The sequence below is a fragment of the Phaethon aethereus genome, assembly GCF_964289735.1.
Source record: "Phaethon aethereus genome assembly, chromosome: 14".
NCBI lineage: Eukaryota > Metazoa > Chordata > Aves > Phaethontiformes > Phaethontidae > Phaethon > Phaethon aethereus.
In genome coordinates this window covers 18,436,710-18,451,030 of record NC_138590.1, presented here as the reverse complement: position 1 = coordinate 18,451,030, position 14,321 = coordinate 18,436,710, and the positions used below count along the sequence as shown (strand labels likewise).

The window sequence follows — 14,321 nt, the reverse complement described above, 5'->3', positions numbered from 1 at the left end:
GCCGCCGGTGAAGCGGTCGCGCCTGCGCCTGGGCGGGAAAGCGGGAGGGCGCCGCGCAGCGGCTGAGGGGAGAGCGGCGGGGGCCGGGGCTGCCCGGAGGCGCAGCCGGGCGGCCGCTGGCGGGGCCTGGGAGAGCGGCCCCCTGACAGGAAATAGGGGTTTTCCTTCTGCTTCCTTCAGACGGAGGTTGATGTTAGGGGTTGGGCCCTCCGTGCAAAGCCACTGCCCCGGGAAGCTGTTCAGTGGCGTCCTCATGCGTGACTGGCCTTTGTGCTGTAGCACTCGTGGAATGGCTTTTTGCAATTAGATTTATGGAAAAATGCTTTCCTGTTCTCGCCCCAAGTGAGGCATTCCAAGCTCTGAGAGAGGCCTTGAAGCTGATAACGGGAGGAAAAAAAACCAAAACACAGATGCCTTGAGCACAAGAAAACCAGGAGCGAGGAGCCCAAAGGTTTATGGGGACGCTGAGCGTTCTGCATACAGGAACAGCCATTAATTTTGAGCATTGGCCGTGGTACTGCGAGCTGGTTGCGCATCTGAAAGAGACCACTTCTCCCAGGAGTGTTAGGTTAAATATTTGAGATAAGGCATACTAGGAAATACTCGGGAATAGCCTGTGGTAAGAGGGAGGACAGCCAGCATTGCACAATTTCTGAGCTGTCGCTGAGGCGGATCTACCCATCCCGGAGAATGTTGTAACTCCGTTGCCTCATCAGGCACAGCCTCCCGTACGCACAGCCGCTTGCCATCTGCACACCACCCACGTCGACTGCTTACATATGAAAAAACACAAAGTTTTAATGAAAGGCCACTGAAGTTTATCCCAGCTGATAACTTAACTCTTCATTGCTCGCACCTATTTGTTTATAGGAAGGTAATTCAACTTTGTGACTTCTGCAATGAAAGAGAGAGAAACAAGTCGCGTTGTCTTGTCTTGTCCATGAGCTAAACACATGCATATGTGCAGCTGCTAGAGCCTGGTGAGCACTAAGTACACCGCCATGTCTAGAACTTAAATCTACTAAGTATTTTTGTGTTTGTGTGGTACACTAAGACGTTGCCAGTCTGCTTCTGGAGCCAAGAATTAATATGAAATTATTTTCACAATTCATAAAAAGGCAAAAGTAAAACATGACATTTCAATATTTTATTCAAGTCGGGTTTGGGGTTTTTATCCATTTTTAGTAGTGTCAAGTACAGCATTTTGGGGTCTAGTTCCACACAAAATGGAAGACTCTCTAAAAATGTACCCATTTAGTTGCTAAAAAAAAGTGGTAATAAAACAAAAGTCCATTTTAAATTTAGTGATGCAACTATGTGATTGCAGTTACAAAGACTCTTCCCTGATTATGGCCCTGTCTTACAAGCTTTCCAGTCAGTGCAAGGGAAAGGAACCACAGCACAGGACAGGTAGTATTGGCTGAGTCACATCAAACCTCCTCCGCAACGGACTTACACAAGGTGGACAATCTAAAGCATTCTGGAGACAGCTGTAGGTGTAAGAGAGCCAAAAAAGACAAACCATTCATGAAACGCCTATCTAAAAAAAATGTTTTTTTAAAAATCCCTTTTTCAGACAAGTTTGCACATTCTATTGTGAACAGAAACCTTAAGTGTTGGAACATTTTACATTAACAGTACAATGTAGTGGTCTGCGATTCTTAACATCTCAGGTTTTATACCACATTAACATATTCCTTATGCAGTCAATACGTCAATAAAGGTAAACAATACCTTCCTACTTCCTATCATGTGGCAGCTGACAGATGTGATGGGCAATAGCATTCAAAAAAAAAAAAAAAGCCTGGAATTAGGATTTTTTTTTTTATGCTTTTGTCTCCATTTCTTTAACAACATCATTTTTAAAGCTTAGCTGTCTTTAACCAGGACTAGCAGGACTGATACTTAGCAATACTTGCACCCCAGACATAAAACATTGAAAGGTACACTATATTCTGAAGGTAGCTATGCTGTATTTTCAAATTTGCGATTGTAGAATCACTCTATGCTTCAAATTCCAATCCTAGACCAAGTTTGTGACCACCTGCGTTGACATTCTTGCCATCCAACAAAGCTGACAATGTCAGTTTGATACCTGCGAAACAGAGAAAAGTGAGATAAAAGACCAACTGTTAAAACTTGGAATGAGCTTTATGTTCAGTACGTGCAGCATCTGGGTTACTGCTTTAATTTACTGGGTAGCTTGGCTAACGTAATTTGATGGCTAGCCTTGTAAGGACTGGGCATTTTAAAACAATTTGCAGAAAAGGAATCTTTCTGAGTTATGAAAGTTATAATAAACCACAGTGATAGATTCTGCTTTTTATCACTCCAAGTAATTGAAGCTCTGAGTCAGTTCACTGCTGCTGATCTACTGATTAATTTAATTTTATGAGTCCAGTATTATGAAAAATTGGGACCTTGATACATACCCACCTTTCTAAACCACTTTAAAATCTAGGTATGAAAATGCCCAAGCCCTGTCTACTGTAATATCTGTAATATCTCATATGTATATATATACACTGTAGTATCTCATGTCAATCTGCTTCGTATTCTGGCAGCACATTTATTAGACTACATTAAAACCAATTTCAGAGCAGTAAGATTGTCCTCTTCCTGGACCAGGGGACCTTGAGACAGTCACATTTTCAAGCAAAGTAAACTCACTAATAGGAAGCCTTTGAAAGTACTTAAAACGCATTTACTTATCTGTGAAACACCTAATTGTAGATATATTTTATATCAACATAAAAGAGTATCTGACTGGTCAGTGGATGGTGGTCTCTAATAATCCTGCTTGCGAGTCATCCAAAATTAAGAGAGCAGTCCCTGGAAAAGTTCATCACTGGGTTGCCAAGCAGAACAGCAGTGTTACAAAACAATTCACATTTTGTCACAAAACATATTTCCAGACTAAAATAACACTTACTGATGTCTGCATAGTAATAATAATTTCTTCTGCATAGACTTACCTGGCTTTAAAGTCTGAGTGTATCCTAATCCGATCAGACTGGAGTTGTTCACTTTAGCCTTAAAGGGAAAAAATACTGTATGTAAATCATTTGGTATCTTTGTACAGAGTCCTTCCTACATGAAAATTAAGTAACACCTTTTAAGCAGATAAACAACTTAATATTTTAAATAACAAACCAAAAAAAAAATAAAAGGCCTCAGAATTAAAATCTCAAAACAGCGTCCAGTAATACGATAAAACATTGTCTGTCACTTTTGGGGAAAATCCAATAGTTGTGCTCTCATGCTGCCAAAAACAAGACAAATAGATGTGCCAAGTACACATCACAGAACTGCATCAAAACCGTACTTTACTCATGTAAAGGTTGCTTCACATTTCCATTACGAGAGCCTATTTTCAAATGCTTATAAATGTACATACATAGCACTCACAGAAAAAGAGGCATCTGGGTCAATCTGATACTTGGCTGCTATTCCAAAGCGGGTGTTGCTATTACCAGCTGTCCAAGCAAGATTCACGGCAGTTTCCAGTTTATCATTCACCTTCTGGTAAATGGAGCCGCCAAATTCCGTTCCATCATTCCTGGAAGAAATGCATTAGTCTAGTTTTCAACTGCACCTCAAAACAATTTTTTTTTTTCCAGCAAGATCTGTATTTGCAGAACATTCACTCATACCTCATTTAATATCCCTGTAACAACTAAGATAGAGACATTAGGCCAAATTGATTATGAAGTCATTTTTAAATGCTTAAATGCATTGATGGTTACTATATTTCAACAAACAACTTAACAAAACTGAAAAAAAGCCATGACAAACTATCGAAAATAGACTAATGATGACAGCTTCCCATTTTCCCTTCTCTCTAGATGGGAGTCTTTGTACTAAAGAGATTTATTCTTCTCTGCATAACTCTGAAATAATTATTTGCCCAGCCATACATCTCCCTAGTGCCCAACCACCACGCCTGAGCAGTCATCCTGACACTGCCTCATCAGCTTGCTTTCACCAGACACAGATGAACTGTATCAGAAGCGAAGATGCCGATTTAACGTCCAAGTCTATCGGCTTTGCACATCAATACCATTTGCAATAGTCCTTATGGTACATCGTTTCTATAGATGTCTCTCTACTAGAAACTAAAATGAAACTAATTTTACTTTGCAGAGAGCACTGGCCAACAGCTGAATGATGACAGCCTTCCAGCACCGCTACCGAGTAGCACAACTGCCGATTACAACTGATGCCAGTGTCACACAGGGAATAAAGTGTGGTAAATACAATGCAACACGTTAGAGCATGCAGATCGTAAAAACAAGAGCAAAAGACTTAAACGCCTTGCACTCCTTGTAAACCAGTGAACATGTGAACTTCCGTTTTCGCTCCATTTTCTTAAAAAAGGATGCAAACATATTGCACAAAACTGTCTTTAAACCACAGGAAGACCTCTGCAGATAAAATACTTCTGGTTATTTCTAAACTATGACATAATCTGGTTCCAATTATGAGAGTATTCCAAACCTTAAACATAGGGGCAGATTCAGAATTTCTCCACTTTTACCCCTTTGGCCTGATGTTCCGTAGTTCATAGCAGTTGCACAAACAGTAGTGATAAGCCTATTTAAAAGTTCAAGCAATAGCAGCAGCCTTTTAAACTGTTAGAGCAATTCTTCCAGAAAAACACTGCAATACTTACTTCAGATAAGACTGAAGCTCACATATAACTGCATGTGCTTGGCTCTCAAGAAAAGGAGGGGTTAAAAAGGACTGAGGAGAGCTGGTTATACAGGCAGCTTTTGTGCAAGGTTCCCACACAGCTCTGTCTTGACCTGCAACATTAGGGGGGGGCGGTCTGAGCTATGCTTAAAAAACGAGGAAAGTCATATTTAAAACTAGAAATTATCCAGCCCTACCTCCCTTTAGTTATTATTTATTATTAAAAATAATTAAAAAGTCAAACCTCCTTTTAATTCTAATAGTAATAACAGCACTTTTCAGATGTAGATAAAAAAAAAAACATTATCCCCTTATGAAAACTAATATATTAAGGCACCATTAAGGAAAGTACCTTGCTGAAGTCCCCAGCTGGTCTGTGTAGTGCCAAGAACAAAAGATGCTTCAAGCCCCACCTAGTTAAATCATCGGCTCTGCCCCAGCATCCCTGTGAAACACTGAACTGTCTAAATATACCCACTGAGCGGGCTAGTGATGGGAGTTCCTCACACAGCTGTTCCTGGGGTTATATAAAGACTCTGGCACGTTTCAAAGATGAATCATGTCAAATACTGTACTATCTCTTAATATCAATAAATAAGATTCCTATTCATATTGCACATCTATGGTTTTGCCTGGCAATTGGTAGAGTATGAATATTAAACAAACTAGGCATCCTCCTGAAAAGATTTATCATTGACGTAGAGTAACAGCAACCTAAGAAACAGACCCTCAGGAATCTAAGAAACAGTACAGTAAGATCTGAGCCCCTGCTGCTGTTATAAAGTTATTTTATGCTGCTGCTTTAAATAAGAGTAATAATAATTACAGCACTTGACAGCAAAAGCCAATAATACAATGTTTTGAACTGCTACAGTATGACAAAGTTGAAAGTCGCTGTGCTTGAAGGAATAGCTCCTAACTCCTGAGTGGAGGGGGACCCCTCGTATTGTTCTGTTTTCTGCCCACGCTTTTGTGCTTTGGCAATCCTTCAGGCATACTGTCTGGGCTGTGAAGGTTCAACTGTTCTGTAAGGCAGCGTGAGCTTCCTAAACCGGATCTGTGCAGAACAGCATGAAACAGAACAGAAAGCCTTTGAAGCAGCAGCCAAACAACTGTTCGGCCCCCACATGGGAACAAGCCTGCAATAGCTCTGCTACATTCAAAATATCCAATTACCCAAGGGAATGGGAAAGGGGGGGCTGGGGGAATGGGTTAGGGATTGCCTAATCTTAAAAAATTGTCTTCCCCAAAGGCATAAATTGCTTTTTTAAGAGGAACATGAGACAGAGAAATTACGGTTTTCATGGAATTTGGTCCTGCTTTCCCACTGTTCATGCATTCAGAAAGGACAAATGCTTGTGTAAATAGATTATTGGGAGTTACAATACTAAAACAAACTTTTACATCATATCCCTTCCAGTACTAAAACAAAACCAGTCCATATCTGTTCCATTCATTTCCTTTTGCCTGTTCTTGTTCATCCTCTGATTAATTCTTTCATCCACAGATCAAACCACCATTTTGTTTGATTCTGACATGTGCAATAGAAAGGTACTGCTTTTATTTCAACTTTCACAAAGAATATTTTTATAACCCACTGGCTTTATCACTCCGCTAATAGATTCTAATAACCCTTATCTGTTAGAAAGATGGGACACTGGATGCTTGGGTGCCCTGTGAGTTCCCATTTCTTCCACCATGCGCTCCCTCATCCACGTAATTCAAAGAAAAGTTAATGCAGCTAAAAAAAAAAAATGCAGCTTGCCATCTTAAATGAAGAATTAATTCCAAATCCACCATTCCTTCTTTCACTGCGGCTGAAAGTCCATCCCTTTCGTTGTTCTAGTAAGCAGCAGAATCCTTTCAAATTCCTGTTTAATGCTTGTCTGCCAATACTTACACGTTAGTATGAAGCTGGAATTCATCAGTCTTATAGCCAACAGCAAAGTTGCTCTGGGTTACTCTAGACTTTGTTGTCTCAAAAGTCATTTGGTAGCCTGCCAGCCACCCCTCATAGCCAACCACCAGGGCTCCACGTATTGAAGGACCAGCAATATCAAAATCCATGTCACAGCCAATGTTGATGTGTTCCCTTTTGTACCCTGTCTTAACTTTAGCGCTCTTTTTCCTAAAAAAGAAAAGAAAGAATCTCGTATCGTTGAAAAGGTACGCTCGTAGCTAGGAATTCAATCAAATCAGTTATTTTAACTCAGTGTAATAGTTCTTGAAGATGCAGTATACACACCTGGAGAGCCACATGATATGTGGCCTTCTTACCATCCATATTTGCAAAATTCAGGTACAGTGAATTGTTTGCAATCGAGCAATAGAACGCGGTGTGACGCCCCACTAAGCGCTTCTGGGCTGTGTTCTGAAAAACGGCAGCACAATAAGCCACATGGGCAGTGACAAAAACAAATCCTCACCTCCAACTACTCTGATGTTTTGGGAAGTTTGGTAGGTGCAGGGAGGGAATGGAAACTGCACCATGGAAAATGGAAAATGTGGCAGTTTACAGGTTTGCCACAGAAAGCCAACAGTAGTTGGCCCATCCCAAACAATTTTTAGACAATCCTAGTGAACTGGGTAATTTCATTTACTGTGACAGAAGTCAAGAAATCACTACTTTGTCTCCAGCTTCCTGAGGGAAAGTCTCTGCTGCCAAGGAAGTAGGCTGCTTCTGTGGCTCTGACACCCTGTGTTCTCCTTGGGATACTTTATGCAGTTTCACGGTTACAGCCATTAGACAGGTTAACGCAGAAATAAACTTTCCCGAGTTACTTGTTTCTTTTTATACTACTGGCCAGACCGTGTTTTTTTGTGTGTCCTTAGGTTCGTCTACATCAAGGGTGCAGACCTTACAAGGCAAGAGGGTTACATCTAATATATTCAGCTTTAAGATTTTTTTCTTCTCTTTTTACCTTACAAGTGTCTTCTGTCTTTGACCAAATCTTTTACTGAAATCCTTCTGGAAAAGTCAGGCTTATTTGATATTTCAAATCAACCTTTCACTTCAGCTAGCAAAAACAGTCTCCAAGAACTGTTTCAAATGCTGTATCAGACCCACGTAAAGATTGATTATTAAAATATTAATACATTGGTATTATTATTTGTATTAATATTAATGTTTATATTTGTGGTTATAGTAACATTAATATTACTAATATATTTGTTATTTATTAATAATGAATTTATTATTGGGAATTTCTTGTGTTTTGCAAAATCATAAATAAAGAGCAGGAATGACAAAAGCACTCAGCATAAGCTTGTCTGCAACTTCTGTAAAACTCAGCGGTACCCTTCCCACCAATGTCAACTGGAAGTTAGCGGCAAGCTAACATAGAGCGCTCCTAAAAATGACTTTCCCCTGTTGAAAGACTCACCAGTAAGTAGTAAGGAAGAGGGAGAAGGCGTCTCATACTCAGACGTGATGCAGCCCTGTCAACCTAAACCAGGCCACACCAGGACCGAGTCTCACTCCATTTATTCAAATTATAATAGTCCTTCCACAAGGCAATTGTTATAACCCAGATACTACAATGTCTCTTAAGTGCCTAAGAAATAGGCTGTAACTTGTCATTCTCAGGCAAGTTTTTTTCTTTTTTACTTCTTTAAGAATCCTACCAGTTAAGAAATAATTACCAACAAACACCAGAGATTATTCTGATTAACAAATACAAAAATATCTAGCTAATCTAGAATTAGGAGTGGACTGGAAGCAGTTGATAATGCAGAACACTAAATCTAAGACAGGGTGAAACCTCCACTGGGACTATAACCCCAGCAGCCTGCAGTGCAGCGTGCTGCTCTGGGAAGCTGATGTGCAGAGTATTTTGACTCCCTGGCAGCACTGCTTGTAAAAAGATAATCAGGAGTAAAAAATAAACCAGCATCTAGACCTACAGCTGTTGCTTAATCCCTCTGGCCCACATAAAACGTGCATCCAGTCGCTGTGTCAGAAATATTCATCCACCAGCAAGGCATGCTGTGGCCAGCAAGAATTCAGATGATAAATTCAGCTTGGGAGAAGAACCCAATTACTGGGTCGACCCATTAGAGCCATGGCCAACTGGCTCCTGGAGCCTGTTAAGCTTTGCATTAAAGCTGACTTGTCTGGCGCTCTTATTCAGACAGTAGGTCATCCTCTGACATGACCAGAAATATGCAATAGGAGTGCAAATCAAACCTTTTCTTTCCACGCTAATTCTGACTAAAATTTTCAAGTTATTGTATGTAAAAGTTTGCTTGCTATATCTTAGGATTAAAATGGGATTGTTAATACTAAGATTTAAATCAGATGTACATGATTTCATCACACACAGGCTGATTATTAACTGTCTCGGCATCTTAGGACAGCAGGAGCAAAGAAGCAAAACAGTATTCTGGAAAACTAAAATAAAAAATGCCTTTTTTTGTCACTTAAGCTTACTCACTTCTTACCCAGTGTTAGGAGAGAAGGAGGAGTCAAAGGTCAGCTTCAGGCCACGTGCAAGCTGAACAGAAAAGAAATTCACTGATTGGATTTATAATTACAGATTGACATAAGTGAATTTGCAAATTGCATCTTTTGAGACAAAAATTACCTGATCTTCAAGAGTAATCTCAGTGCCTAGTGTATTGTCGGTGTTCCACTTCTCTGTGAACATCAATCCGTATTCCACCCATTTGTATTTTGTTTCCAAACTACCACTAACTTTGCTCGTTTCCGAGTTTGCTGAACCTGAGCTTGTAAATTCCTAAAAGGAAAAAAAAATTACATATATACATTTTTTATATATATATATATTTGCAAATATACATGCAGGGAAATACTTATACTTGTTGAACATCTTCATCATTATAATTTGGGATATTACTCAATACTGCAGAGTTCTCAGAAGATTTAAGAACACGTTTCCTAGTCATTAATACTAGCAAATATATAGCAAATACACTCCTGCTGCACAAAAATATTTCAGTGTCAGGGAGAAAAAGCATTGCACGCTAAGAGAGTGGACACGGGACAGGAACATGGGTAACGGGTAACTCTTACCAGCAGCATAACACAGAACAAGGCGCTGGTCTGTACAAGGTTATCTGTGAATCAGCATGCAAGTCTGCAAATGCTTCCTACAGATATTTGAAATATTAGCTCCAATACGCAGTTATATTGCAACTATACTTGTTTAGCGACTGCTAAGAAACAGAGCGTGCAGCACGTTTAGAAACCAGCATATTTCTGCTTGTTCAATCCAGTAAAGCAAGAGGGAGGCACTGACACTTCCCCAGCACAGGCCACGGCCATGGCCGCAAAAAGCAACATGGTTTTTATAGTAGGCAATTGTCGTGGTTGCAAAGGAGCCCTTCACCGTATCTTCTACTCTAATTTGTGCACAGTCCTGTATATTATAGAAAAATTGTAAATGCAAAGTAACTTGCAAGGTTGTAATATACCTGAAAAATGGTAAGGAGAGAGTAAGGGCTACATATTTACTTTTAAAAAGAAATATTCGGTAAACACAAGAACATTGCAATGTTTTGGATTTCAATGTGTTTCCAAACTCACCAGTCCATTTTCAGATTTTGTTTTCAAATCGAGTTTTATTAACCCAAAACCTAGAAGATGAATAAAAAATATGAATTATACATATGTTTATTTAAAAAGCATTTCTGATTTATTTCTTAAAACTCCCTTCTAAATTGCCTGTGAACTATTGAAAAAATAAACCAAGGGTACAGTTATCAAACCATGTGTTTTTATGAAGCAGATTATGCAGCTCGTACTCACTTCAGATAGCACTTGACTGATTAATCCTACTGACCTCAGCAATATAATTTGGACTAAATTATGTAACAATGTCTTTATTCATACTGAGCAGCATGTTGCTCATAAGCAAACTACTGACTTCAATGATTCTATTCATGATACAAGGAAATAATCAACATACAACACACAATTTTCTTTCAGAACAGACAACAGTCCTATGGGGAACAGGAAGATTTTTGTCGAAAGAAAAGTAAATTACCCTCCCTTTCCAGACAGCAAGGGCAGTGTGAAGCCATGATAGAAAACACCCTGGATTCTAATGGAAATTACTGCAATATTTATCAGGGAAAAGTAATAAAATCCTAACAGTTTCAGGAATCAGGTAGACAGTGGAAGAGCAAATTTATTTTGGCTTTATTTACCATATCCTTTGGTGAAAACATCTCTGGCGGATTTGCCCAGATCAGCGTAAGCAGGTGGAACAGCCATTTTCTGGGGAGAAAAAAACCACAACAATAAACAAAAGGGAATTTACAGTGTTCAGAAACTTACTTAGTTCATTTATGCAACACAAAATTTAAGCCCATTTCAGCCAGTTTTATTTTCTATGCACCACCTAGCAATTAAATACAGCCTGAAGAAAGTAGCTATAGGAAGTTGTGTGATTTGATTTTGCTCATTAGCCAGCAGAAGCAATTACCATGTATTTGCCACCAAGGATGAGAACCAGGTTGCAGAACAAATATCTATTAAAAAAAAAAAAAGCCACGAAACTGTCTGTCGTTCTCTTATCAGTATAACTGCATGAATTAACAACTACTTTTTTAAAAACCGTTTCTTGCCATGGACCTATGCGTTCTGATGCAAAGCATTAGGGCCTCAAGTCAGCTAACCAGGACAAGCACCTAGCGCTGGGAGCATCTCTCCCCCCCAGTTCAGAGCAGCAAATGGGTAACATTTATGTTGGCAAAAATCGACGAACGGTCCTTCTTTTGCTTCAGTTTTCTTTGCCTTTGCCACTGCTGCCAATGGCTTAAGATGTCTCCTTAGACATTGACCTCTAAGTGTTTTCCTATTCATCAACCGGGAAAAAAATGAGCTTGCTGAGAAAAATTAAGGCTGAAGGGATGCCACGCTGGGACGCCAGGCAGTCCGGAGGGTAGCCACAACCCCGCTGCAGCAGCCCAGTGCAGACTAGAGCTCTCTGCAAAGGCTGGCGCGAGGAACCAGCCCGACGGTCCGGGGGCAGCATCCTCCATCATGCTTTGCTGGGCAGAGATGCCCACATCGCCGTGCAGGTCCTCGCGTTCACATCTGACCATTCTCAGTTCAGTGGCCTCCTGCAAGAGGTACGAATGCATCCCATTTTCTCAGCCACTGAGAAAACTGTCTCATCGTATACGGAGGAGAAAATATGATCCCGAGTGGAACAAACCAGCCAAATCTCCTTTCTTATCCAAGTACAGCAATTTCTTCTAGGGAAGCAAAGTCAATCTGAAATGCTGTATACCTTCTGTCTTATATAGACAAGTTTTCATAATTTTAAAAAAGCAAAGGAGATAAATCATACTTATAAAGCTGGTCCTCTCAATACCATATGTTGCACTAAAATTCCATATTCCCAAACTTTTCGGTTATGCAAAAGTAATAAGCAGTTTATTACACAAGCGTGCAAAAGCTTAAAAGAATCACCTGCCAATCCTCACTCCAGACTATTCCACGTTAGCAGAAAACTATTCTGTTAAACCACAAACAAAACAGCTAGCTCTGAAAATGAGGGGTGCTCTTAATAGTCTTTCTGGCTGTAGGCTTGGATGCAGTTCTCTGGGCAAGCACAGCACCCCACGAATATCAGATAGGGAGTTTCAGCAGTCACACAACGCCTCAAGCACTCCATCCAACAAGTTGTTGCCTGTTAAAGCAGGATATTGCTGTTGCATAAATGAAGAGTCTGTATCCTAGAGGGAACAAAACAGATCTGGTGGCTAAATAAAAGCAAATGGTCTTCTCAGAATGTAAATAAAGTAGGATACAAGTGTGCATAATATGATGTAGCTTCAGTTGTGGAGGCTACCTGGATGCATCAAGAAGTCCTGTCACCTCTTTCCAGGTATAGTTCAGTAATAAGTTGCAGCCCCAAATATGTAAGCAGCTAAACAGTTAAATTAAAAAATAATAAAAAAAAAAATCCATATTCCAAAGCAGTGTTAGCTGCTTATATTAGACCTAAATGTCTCTCTTCATTTGTTGTGCAAACAGTAAAGCTGGGATTTAACGTTTATAAGCACCACTCTCTACAGGAGAAACCATTTTAACGGGTGATCAGATGTGCTTCTTGAAACACAGAACCAGCCTTTAAAAAAAAAAAAACAAACAAAAAAACCCACCAACCCCCCCCCCCCAAAACCCAAACCAAGTATTAACAGATTTCTTTAAGTAATTTCTCTGCTCCTTACTAAAGTCACTGGAAGCAGAGTACAGTGACCTACGGTGATCATACCGTGAAGTCAGAGCTGAAGCAGCACTCAGCAGAGGGGCAGGAGGATTCACCGGGGGCTGCATGTGCTCAGGAAACGCTTCTTCCCTGCCAGAGCTGCCCAGTCTCGTAAGAACCCTCTGATGGGTATTTCCATTTAGCATCATCAAAAATTAAAAACAGTAAAAATCCCTACATTTGAAAATCAAATAAGCATGCTTTGAAAGATAATGCACTGCTCTGCCAACTGCATTCTGGAATCGACTGGATTTATCAACAGTCCCTTTGAGTGACCGTAAAAATGAAAATATTTTCTTGAAAACTGCATGCTGCATACTGTTGGTTTCGATTTTGTAGGTTACGTTTTCCCCTTATCCAAGCCCATGAAGCCAAGTTTCGCTCCCACTGACGTTTGGGTATCTCCAGTGGATGTGGCCGGGCTGGTCGGGTGGATGAGCTGTGACAGGCTGCTCCACTGCTGCAGTCTGGGCTGTGGCTGTAGAACAGTGGGAGATGCCAAGATCTCCACTTAGGCAATTACTATAATTAGGGGACAATATTGAAAGCCAAATCCCTGCTGGTTGTAAGGCAAATCACGTAATTCACACAGGGCAAGGTGTTTAAAATCGCTGAGTGTGGAAAACGCTACGAGCCGTGTACCTGGTGGTTAACCTTGCTGGTGTCAGCAAGAACAAAAATAATGATTTCTGTTTGCACTGGCTAATCAGAAGCCTCTTGTTTAACAGATGGAAAACAAAACTGATTACATCCTGTGCGAGTGCAGGTTGTAAGACAAGCATGCTTAACAGGGATTCAAACTCTTAAAGGATCAAGGAATGGCCATGGCCAAGTGCCCTTGCTTTTCACCCGTGGGATGCCAGCACAGTAGCTCAGATTAGGTTAGGACTGAAACCAATTCATTCCTTTTCTCCATCTCCAACTGTGCAGATAGCGCAGAGTGACTACGCACCTCAACTCCTGCGCAAAGCAGGCAAAGAATATATAACGTGTTCTAAGTAGGAAAATATTTTTATTTTCTTGAGTAGGAAATACTGTAGCCCAAGTCATGACTGAAGAAAACCTGACCTGAGGAGTTAGCTCCAAGTGCTGCTGTGAGCACCACCTCCATGAAGACCTGATTTATAACTGCCGTAGGGAGAAAATAGGAAGCTTCCTTTGGAGCTGCAGGACCCAAGAGCCAGCCCTAGTGAGGATTTCGTTAAAGACGAAGCACTTCCAGCAGGCCAAATTTGAGTATTTTCCAGTGTCACAGATGGCAAAGTTTTCACCCTACGATGCAGTTCTGGGCAATTAAATCAAAATCAGCCCCACAGGCAGCAAACCCCCGGGGCGCCCTTGGCAAACATAAGGACTGGCTGCAACCTAAGAAAAACTCATCTCTGCTTG

At 40.5% G+C, this 14,321-nt stretch overlaps 1 protein-coding gene across 3 annotated transcripts; it reads right to left on the bottom strand.

The window, feature by feature from the left end:
* Nucleotides 1-2,003: 2,003 nt before the first annotated feature.
* On the bottom strand, nt 2,004-11,751 carry VDAC1 (voltage dependent anion channel 1; the record flags this gene model as incomplete). 3 transcript variants are annotated; one of them, XM_082006411.1, is made up of 8 exons in its annotated part: nt 10,861-11,751; nt 10,238-10,287; nt 9,276-9,428; nt 9,133-9,185; nt 6,593-6,820; nt 3,409-3,559; nt 2,976-3,033; nt 2,004-2,095 (listed from the first exon to the last, which is right to left on the bottom strand). In XM_082006411.1, exons 1-8 carry the CDS (start codon nt 10,925-10,927, stop codon nt 2,004-2,006), a joined length of 852 nt encoding a protein of 283 aa, XP_081862537.1. In that variant the 5' UTR covers nt 10,928-11,751. The 3 variants fall into 3 exon arrangements, with proteins under 3 accessions (XP_081862537.1, XP_081862538.1, XP_081862539.1); XM_082006412.1 differs by lacking the exon at nt 3,409-3,559 and having other exon boundaries at nt 6,595-6,820; XM_082006413.1 differs by lacking the exon at nt 6,593-6,820.
* Between the last annotated feature and the right edge of the window lie 2,570 nt (nt 11,752-14,321).